Genomic DNA, 10,633 nt, shown 5'->3' on the forward strand with positions numbered 1-10,633 from the left:
CTGGATTCATACTGTCTCATCTCATGGGAATGAAGATACCTATTTCTATCTTTTTTTAGTGTCTAGTTTGCGAGTTGCTTTTGTAATTATGTGCTAATTACAACTTAATAAATAAGTATTTTCTATGACCTGGACTATGATCTATGGATGAAAGTAAATCTACTCTATATTGCAATGTGAAATAAATTGGAAACTACATATATTATTTTAAAGACATTTGTCTTGAAAGTTTAATTCAGTTAAATTCAGTTTTATTTGTATAGCACTTTTAACAATAGACATTGTCTCAAATGAGCTGTACAGAGCATAAGAATTATAGTACAAAAAGTTTACTTTTACGGGGGCACGGTGGCTTAGTGATTAGCATGTTTGCCTCACACCTCCAGGGTTGGGGGTTCGATTCCCGTCTCCACCTTGTGTGTGTGGAGTTTGAATGTTCTCCCCGTGCCTTGGGGGTTTCCTCCGGGTACTCCGGTTTCCTCCCCCGGTCCAAAGACATGTATGGTAGGTTGATTGGCATCTCTGGAAAAATTGTCCGTAGTGTGTGATTGCGTGAGTGAATGAAAGTGTGTGCGCCCTGCGATGGGTTGGCACTCCGTCCAGGGTGTATCCTGCCTTGATGCCGGATGACGCCTGAGATTCCACAGGCACAGGCTCCCCGTGACCCGATGTAGTTCGGATAAGCGGTAGAAGATGAATGTATGAATGAATGAATGAAGTTTACTTTTATAGAAAGATTAATATAAGACACATTTAAGTCGTTGTATTTATCCCCACTGATCAAGCCTGAGGTGACAGAGGAGACTGTGGCATGGAAAAACTTCCATGGAAAAACTTCCATTAGATGGAAGAGGAAGAAACCTTGAGAGGAACCAAACTCAAAAGGGAACCCATCCTCATTTGGGTGAAACTAGAGGGTGTGATTATAATTTGTTATAAACACCGGAGAGTGTTTTTATGAATAATTTGCTTTCTATAGTCACATATGGTCTGACAAAAGGTGTGGATACGTACCACATATTGATAAATTGAAAGAAGATTTGAACCAGTTATGTGCCTTAGCTGTAATGCAAAAGTTATTATTTTATTGAGCAAACAAGTTGCAACGTGTCCAGCTAGCAAGAAATACGTATTGACTGACTGTCATCTGCTTTTGTTCACCCATTTTAAATATAGGTCTAGAATTTCTAAACTCTATCATATAAGCAGTGTAGCTAATGTGAATTTCTTATCACTGTGTCAGCCAGTTACAAGAAGTAAGTTCATGCCCTGGAAACAAGTAATGATTCACGCCACTTCTTATAAAAGCCCGCATATTATCTTCTTAAGAAAAACAGCAGCAGCTGAAATCTAAATTAAGTGGTGACATAATGGCTGGGCTTGAGTAAACAATGTTGATGTGATTATTGATGACTGTGTATATTCATTATGTAACATCATTGTGTGTGTGTGTGTGTGTGTGTGAGTGTGTGTGTGTGTGTGTGTGTGTGTTGCCGGTATGATGGCTGTCGGGGGATTCCCAAACACAGTGCATTCTGTCCATCAGCACATTTCCCATAGGCTAAAGGTAGAGAATAGCACTGTGCATGGACATGACCTCTCCCACACCTAGCAACAGACACCCTAACCGACACCTAACAGACACCAGGCCTACTTTCAAACTGATACAGACAGATAAACATAGCAAATCCACACAAACAGCACACTTACTCGTACCATCATATAGGAATGGTTAGAATTTTCCTCTGTGTGTGTGTGTGTTATGGTTGTGTGAGTGAATTTTCAAACATGCATCCTCCCCATGTGGTAAATAAAGAAATAAAAGATGAGAAAGTAGCGAAGTTCTCCTCCTCTAGCCGCTGAGTCTGGAGCATTTGCCAAATTTCCGCTGTGGTGTAGGTGTGGTGCCTCCACTCTCTTCTCTCTCTCCCTCTCTCTCTCTCTCTCTCTCTCTCTCTCTCTCACACACACACACACACACACACACACACACTCCCACACTTAGTGACAGAGACAAGCAGACAGTGGTGAAGAGGGGGCGCTGCCACTCTCGACAGGCAGGAGGCCAGAGGACAGTGACGCCGGGCATGGCACAGAAAAATGTGTGCATGCACAAATACACACAGTTCAAAAGGCATAGCTGTGTTGGAGGACTAATGTCTTCTTTTTCATTTCCTAACCTTTATTCTGAGCTTTCAGCACTCTCTCCTTTTGTCTCTCTATCTCTCTCTACCTCTCTTCCCCTCACTTGCTCAGTCTGATCTTATCAGGACTCATAAAGGCAGTGAGTAGGAACATCCCTGACTTCCTGTTTCTTGAGGTTTGGGTGGAGAAATGTTAGTTCAGATGCAGAACAGTCAGCAAACACACACACATGCAAAACTACAGTGGCAAGAATACTTAAGGGGAAATACAAAGCAGACAGCTAGGCGAAGGCCTCTGTCATGTATCCAACTTTCATCATCTGAGAAAAAGAAAGAGGACAAAGGGAAAGCGTCATCATGCATACTACTATACTGTACGTGCCCCATGATATATCCCACCCTTCCCCTGCCAGTAAGTCGTGATTGTGTGTCTGTGTGTGGAGGTTGCATAGTTGTCCAGCTATTAATTATAAATTCTTTACGTTAATTATTTATATTTAATATTAAGAAATATAAAATATACAAACTATTTATAACTATTATAAATATAGCTATTTGTATTTTTTTCTATTTATGTTAAAAATCTAGATTATATCTACATAGATATAAGGTGACATGTCTAATCTGTATGTAGTTTGCTCTCACCCTTATTAATATCAGTGCAGTACCTAATCATTTGACATTTAAATAGTAAATGACTGAAATTCAGTGACTTATTCTTTCCTATATCAGTCCACACAAACAACTGCAAACAAGATAAAGTTAAATATCTCAAATTAAGATTATATTTTTTTATATTTACCAGTATTAGGTTCAAATGTTTTTTTCATTCTAACCTAATAATGAAAAGGTAAAATTAACACAAAAGGATTCATGCTGTTGCTATCTTTGGTATATGATGAATTTGGTTAAAATGAAAAAAAATTCAGTGATGTAACTCATATTAAGCCTGATTTCTTATTGGAGCTAAAATATCTGTGAATGTGTTATTTTATTCCAGGAAAATGAATTAATTGTGTAATATGTTATTGTCAAACAAAAATCGATGTGCAATTAAAATAATCCTGCTCCTTTCCCACATTACGCTGCTTTGCTACTAATTGTGGCATATTACCTTAATTACAAAAGCAATTTTTGAGTCATATTGTGAAGCCCAAAAGGAAACATTTGTTCTCTAAAACTGGGAATTGTTGCTATATCAGAAAAGTAACTCACATGTAGAGACTCTGCTATCAGTTACTCTTTAACAGTACTGACATTTTCCTTTATTATTGATATTTTCCTACAGTACTTGACTAATAAAGAGTTAGGATTGTCACACATTGACATAGATGGAAGTCTTAATTTGTTAATAAAAATACTAAATGGCTAGTTTATCTTGAAGGATCTGTTTAAGCATAATGTCATAAAATGACAACTGTGTTGTAAAATCGGAAGAATTTTTATATCTAATCTAATCTCATTATCTTAAAAGCCTATGAATTAGTTTTTGTAATTATTTGTATTTAAAATGCTATTGTAGAAAACCAAAAATGCCCCAACAATATAAACAGATATACATGTTATAATCTTTTAAAATTGCTTTTTTTTTCAGTTAATTCAGAAGTGCTAATTGCACAGGATTTACAATCAAGCAACTAGAAATCACAAAAGATTATAATAGCAGATTCAAAAGATTCAATTTAACAGAGCTTAACAGTAAAAACAATATAAATGGTAAAAAAAAATAGTACGATATATTACTGTAGCTAGAGGATTCAACTGAGTAACAAAGTAGTAGGATCATATGCATTACGTCTAAGTATGGATGTAGTCATAAAACTGTGAACTGGTGATATAATGCTCAGTTGGGGGAATGTTGGCTGTACATCGACTGGATGGACTGCATAGGTGTGGAGACGTCGACTTAAAGCACTAATTTGTGGTTTCCACATGGAGTCAGCCATAGCACTCGCAGTTCACTAACAAGCCACATGTTCAGCTTTCCCTTGGAATCAAATCCATGGGAATGTTTTGCATTCATCATAGACAAGAGGTTATTACTCCATCTTCCCATACATACATAAATTCACCAAAATGTAAGTGTATGGGCGTCTACAAGTCTACATGTGTGTGAGAGGGTGTGTGTGGTCATGCCTATTTTAAATGTGTATGTGCTGAAGGATGGTTTTCTTTCTATTTCTTGAGAATTTTAAGAGAAATGGATTTTAAACATCCACATCCACACACACTCTGCCAGGTTAGATGGTAACTAGCCAAGTATAACTTATAGTGGTGTTGAGTATGCCCTCTACTAAAGAAAGAGGCAGTTTAAGACATCCACAGATCTTGTTATAGTGTTTGATTTTTCTGATTAATAAAACTGTGCATTCCAACTCAGCAGATATGCACAACTTTTTGTTTGACTGATTGTTGATGATGGAACAATGTTGAAGCATTTGTTTTAAAAATATAAAAGTATACTATGTGGTCAAAAGGTTTTGGACACCTGGTCATTGCACTCATATATGCTTTTTGAACATCCCATTTCAAATTTAGCTTCCCTTTTGCTGTTGTAATAAGCTCCATTCTTCTGGAAAAGCTCTCCACTACATTGTGTGGTGAGGCTGTGGGATTTCCTCATTCAGAGCATTAGTGACATCAGGCACTGATGTCAGGTGTGGAGACCTGGCATGTACTCGTGACTCCAGTTTATCCTAAGGGTGTTCTTTGGGGTTAAGTTCAGTTAAGTTCTGGGTCAAACCTTGTCTTCATGGACAGCATGCAGTATGCACAGGGGCATTATCATTGTGGAAGATGTTTAGACCCCCTTAATTCCAGTTAAGGAAAAAAAAAGTTCATATAGTGGTATTTCTGCTGTTCGAAACATCTTGTTGAGTACAAAGATCAGAGTAGAATGGCAAGATTGTTTGAGCTGACAAAGGAGCTACAGTAACTCAAATAACTACTCTTTAAAACTGCTGTGGTCAACAAGGTATTCACCCACTGAACTACTGGTTGAAAGTTTCCCCCACGCAATTCTGTGTAAACTCTTAGAACGATTGTGTGTAAAAATCCCAGGAGATCAGCAGTTTCTGAAACTCTCAGACAAGCAGGTCTGCCACTGACAACCAATGAGAATAAAATCACAATAAAAGTTACTGAGATCACATTTTCCCCGTCTGATGTTTGATGATTGTTGATATTAATTAATTCCCCAGTCTGATGTTTGAACATTAACTAACGCTCTTGATTTATATCAAAGTAATTTATGCATCACACTACTGCCACATGATTGGCTGACTGGATAATTGCAGAAATGGACAGGACTACAAGTGCTGCTAATATGCCAGTGAGCATGTAGCTTCCTCCAAAAGTATTGGAAAAGCAATGACAAATCTTCTGTTTTGCTATGCGACAAAGACACTTGGAATTGAGATCAGAAGATCAATATGAGATGATAGCTCAGTCACATCTAGAGGTATTTAGCAACTTAGAACAACAAAAGTAAAAGACATTTTGCAATTTCCGATACTTTTGGAGGCCACAATATATAGTGGTACTGTAATGCATCATTTACACATGCTAGCAATTATTAGCAATTATTTCTGTTTTTTTAAATGATCAAATTCAGGCTATGCCCCTGCCTCCCACCTCTTCACCCTATTTCTGATTTCATATATCCTTCTTTTTTTTAGAACTATCTGAAATGGATAAATATTAATATTATCGTTGTGATGTTCCACTGGAAAAGAAGTTTAATTACATGCTTAACACTGTTTTGATTTGTCATTTATTAAAAGAAATACTCATGGTGTTATAAAACCATTTAGCTTGATTTCGGTTAATGTAATTGTGATGTAATTGTAATGTAATTGTGAACTACTGAACAGCTCGGTTTTTGTTACACTAATGGTAATGACGCTGATTGTTTTTATGTATATTTATTTTCTCATATTTGTATTATTACAAAGCTTTGGTCCAGTTTACTGTTTGCCGTTTTGTAATATCAAAAGAGTTTGTGTTGTTTAGAGTTTTTCCAAGGAGAGTTAGGCCATGCGGAGAACACAGCAAGAAATGCGCGCATTCTGAAAAAAAAAACTCAGGAAGAGCCATGTGATATTTATCATAATACTCAAAACCCTGTTACTATGCAATAGAAACAGTATGCAGTGGACCATATCTGGACAGTATGGTTTTTTTTTTTCTTTGATTCAGATTTGCCGAATTTAACGTTTGCTTTCCTCATTAAGATTAACACTAATGAGCATGACTTTCTCTGTGCCCCCCCCTTCAACCACAACCCTGTACTTGGATCTCAGCGGGGGCTGAGTGTCTGTGTGTATATGTGTGTGTAAGTGTGTGTGTGTGTGTTCATGCATGAGAGATTTAGTGTGGGTGTATGAGTGTGTATGTGAGTGTATACTCTGTGCACGAGTAAAACAATGGCCCTCTCAGATTACATCTCTGTGTCTGTGGAGGTTGCTGGGGAGGTGGTGGTGAGGGGGGGCGGGACGTCCTGTGTCAGCCAGCCATCTGATTGGATAAGGCAACTTATATATCTACAGCACAGGGCCATCAAACCTCACTACAACATTCAAATTTGGGGTTGAAAACACTCAGTTGCTTGGAAAGCAGGAGCTGAGCACTGACATCCATCTTTGGGACTTTATTTTTCTTTTCTACTAACATATCAAAATTCCTGCTTTGATTCTTGCCATTTTTTGTGGGACAAGCAACCGGAAAAAAGTGACAAGTACGGCAATTGGTTTTAATTTAACAAACTTTGTGTCATTATCACTAGGTGGTCTTTGCTGGAATGAATATATCTGAGTCTAGTTATTGTCCAGAGGCCAGCACTCAGCCAAGCCAGGTTGTGGAGTGTGGAGCATGGGTCACTTCGTCATCTTCCAGCCCAGTAGGTCCTGATCGGAGCCGCAGGTTTGATCATGAAGCAGGTGGTGGAGTGAAGGAGAGAAGAACAGGAAGCCCGGATTCAAGCCAAGCTAGCGAGGGAAAGTGTGGGGCTGAGCCGAGGATCCGCAGGCCCATGAATGCCTTTATGGTGTGGGCTAAGGATGAACGCAAGCGACTGGCATTGCAGAATCCAGATCTGCACAATGCTGTGCTAAGCAAGATGCTAGGTAAGACTTCACTTCCTGAATTTTCTCTATGTCTACATTAATGACACCCTGATTGAGGATGTTATGCAATTTCCATATTTTGAGAGCTGTGTATTGTTGGTTATTAAATTTTGGGCAACTTTGACTTTTATATTGAGTGTTAACTTCTAAAACATTCTAGTTTAGTTAGGTGGATTAAGCTTTACTAGCTACAACAGATATAATATAGAATAAACTCATATTTATGACTTCTGTATTAATCTTTCAAAGTCAGTACTTGCATGACTTTTGCACAAATAACACTGCTGTCAATTCACATTCTTTCTGACTTTCAGTTAAAAAAAATAAATAAAACTATGTTAATTGTATATCCTTTTTTATAGGGATCCTTGCTACACAAGCAGAGTTTAGGACAGTCATATTGGAATAGGATAATTATGCTCTGATGGTCTCTGTGGTTTTGAGATCTGTTGTCATTTTAAGTGTTTGTGTATGTGCTTAGAAGTTTGGATAGTTACAGACGATTGAAGGTTTGTAAATATGTCGAAATATCTCACAATGTTCGTAACTTTCTATGGATGAGAATAAACAGAAATAAATGACCACAGTAATGTCAAATGACTGCAAGGCCATGTTTTGCAATATTTGCGCATTGCCGGACTTCAAGTAACCAAAATGATGACCTTGCTTTTGAAAAATGTTAAATTTCCTGTTAGCAGAAGGTCAGATTGGAGCAGACATTTCTGAGCCCACAAGCTGCTAATTGTGTGTAAATACTGACCCATTAATAATTCTACAACCATAGAAATAAAAAAATGTAACTATAACTATAACTAAAGGGTTTTATTGTTAAGTCATACTGCTGTCATAAGCTTTACCACTGAAGCCATTACTACATTAACACCGTGTAGCAGTTAGAATTAATATGCAGGGATTTAGATTTTTTTTTTTTAAACCAAAAGTTTGATCTAAAAATTTTAGTTTCCTTTTTCGTTTTATTAGTTTTACGTATTACTTTTCAAGTTTTAAACAAGTATGTGTTTCATATAGAATGTTAATTAGTATCAGTTTATTTTAAGTTTGGTGAAATATTACAAATACAAACTGATACAAAAGATTCTATAATTAATTGTGAGATAAAGGTAAAACACTAAATAATATTAACAGAAGTGTAATAGCATTTGTGGGGTTTTTTCCAGGCCAGTCCTGGAAGGCTCTGAGTACGCTGGATAAACGTCCGTTCGTAGAGGAAGCCGAACGTCTCCGACTGCAACATCTCCATGACCATCCAAACTATAAATATCGGCCTCGGCGCAAAAAGCAACCCAAAAAGATGAAGCGTGTAGAGCCTGGTCTGCTTCTTCATGGTCTGGGTGGATGCTCTGGGAGTGGAGATGCCTACCCCCAGCACCCCCATCCCCACCACCTTGGCATGGCACCTTTGGGTCATTTCCGAGATCTTCATGCAGGATCTGTTGCACAGGATCTGGAGATCTATGGCCTTCCCACGCCTGAGATGTCTCCTCTGGACGTGCTGGAGGAGGGCGGTGGAGACTCTGTCTTCTTTCCTCATCATATGCAGGATGATGTGGGCTTGGCACCTTGGGTCAACTACCAACAGCACCAACAGCAAAGCCAAAGTCACCATGTTAACCACCATCCCCTGAATATGCACTCTCTTCACCAGTCCCACCCACACCTCAACCAGAAACCTGCACCAGGTTGCCGCTCCATGCATGAGAAATGCTCTGACCCTACGAACCCTCACAATCTCTTCCCTTCGCATTCCAGTGTAAATCTTCCAGAACAGGCCAAGGTCCCTCAACCCTCTAGTGTTTACTACGGGCAAATTTATGGAAACACCCCACAACAGCCTTTCACCTCTCAACTTGGCCAACTTTCTCCCCCTCCAGAATCTTCCACCCCAGTTCCTACTCCATCTGCCCCTCAGGTTCCACCACCTTCCCTGGACAATAATGACCACCTAGGACCTTCAGCAGATTTCTGGAGTGAATTGGACCATCATGAGTTTGAGCAGTATTTGAGTGCCAGCAGGACTAGAGTAAATAGGAGCAGTGCATGTGAAGAGAGCAGCACTCTCATATCAGCCCTGTCTGATGCCAGCAACGCTGTCTATTACAGCGCCTGTATTACTGGATAAAGACTTATCTCTAGCAAATGCTAGTTTTAAAATCAGGTGTAAATGATTATTTTTTTGTACAAGATTATCAGTTTATTTGATCAACTGTGCTGGCCTGATTCAATTTAATTTTCATCCTAAGATGTCAAGAGTAATTTTAAATGTTTAGGAAATTGAAGATTTAGATGTTGTGGAAGAAAACGTGTATATTAAAAAGCTACAGAAAGAGCTTTATGAAATAGTTCCCAAGGCCGCAGTCAGTTTGTCAACAGTTTGACCAGTCTTCAAATATATCAGTCACAGCAATGTTCGTATCAAATGAGGCTCCAAAAGCAGGGACAATAAGAATGTGAATGTTTCATTTTCTCAGAGGGTTTTGTATTTTCATATTTGTTTTTATATATATATATATATATATATATATATATATATATATATATATATATATATATATATATATATATAATTTTTTTTTTTATATAATTGTTAAAAAGTATATTATGTTTGCACTGGGTCAGAATGTTTTGAACTGTATGAGAAACCACTCCAAACGTCTTAATTCTGCACTTGATGTCTCTTAAGCAAATGTTCATGAAAGAGACCGCAAAAATCATCTCTGGAATTTGGATCTCTTGAAGACTGTAATTTATTGTGTATTTTCTTTCCATATGACTGAAAAGGTCATTCAGTATATATGTATTTTATTAATCCTCTATAAATGTATTCTGTAATCCTCTGAGTCAGCAACTGAGAGACATGTTGAGTAATAACTTTCCAGCTTTTGGTAGTAATTATCTTCAAATAGAAGTGTTTTCAATAAAAAAATGTCTTTCAGCCATTAAATCAAAGCAAGTAATTGAAAACACACAATTCATTTTATAGAATCATTTTCCCACACTGAAGAGGACATATGCATTTTGATTTTATACATGTGAATAGTTTTTAGTCTTGTTTTTCAGTCTTGTTCTTCAAAATGCATTTGTATTGCACAGCCACACATTTCACTGAGTATTTTTCAAAAATAAAGGCTTAAAACATGAGCGGCTTATGAGAATTATTGTATCTTCAGTATATTTTCAGAGGAGTATGACATGTAGAACTAGAGATGTCTGTGGTGACATTTGTCCTTTAAGAGACTGAGAGAAAAAGAACAGTCCCAATGTTTAACAGCTCTGATTCATTTCCATCCCTTCTTCCATCTGTCTGATTTTCTGATCACCCACAAAATGAGTTTGGCTCACGAAGCT

The 10,633-nt window shown here is 37.7% G+C and overlaps 1 protein-coding gene across 1 annotated transcript; it reads left to right on the forward strand.

Annotated features, from left to right (window-relative positions):
• The first annotated feature begins 6,727 nt into the window (after positions 1–6,727).
• sox18 (SRY-box transcription factor 18) lies at positions 6,728–9,801 on the forward strand. The gene is made up of 2 exons (XM_060894495.1): positions 6,728–7,267; positions 8,446–9,801. The coding sequence occupies exons 1-2, from the start codon at positions 6,943–6,945 to the stop codon at positions 9,405–9,407; spliced, it is 1,287 nt and encodes a 428-aa protein (XP_060750478.1). The 5' UTR covers positions 6,728–6,942; the 3' UTR covers positions 9,408–9,801.
• The last annotated feature ends 832 nt before the right edge of the window (positions 9,802–10,633 follow it).

The sequence above is a fragment of the Tachysurus vachellii genome, chromosome 19 (genome assembly GCF_030014155.1).
Source record: "Tachysurus vachellii isolate PV-2020 chromosome 19, HZAU_Pvac_v1, whole genome shotgun sequence".
In the NCBI taxonomy this organism is placed as follows: Eukaryota; Metazoa; Chordata; class Actinopteri; order Siluriformes; family Bagridae; genus Tachysurus; species Tachysurus vachellii.

What these genes read in the sequence shown, in the direction of transcription:
- sox18 (XM_060894495.1), top strand. Translation starts at nt 6,943, where the DNA reads ATGAATATATCTGAGTCTAGTTATTGTCCAGAGGCCAGCACTCAGCCA. An exon ending in TGTGCTAAGCAAGATGCTAG is followed by an intron (nt 7,268 to 8,445) that starts GTAAGACTTCAC and finishes GGTTTTTTCCAG; the next exon opens with GCCAGTCCTGGAAGGCTCTG.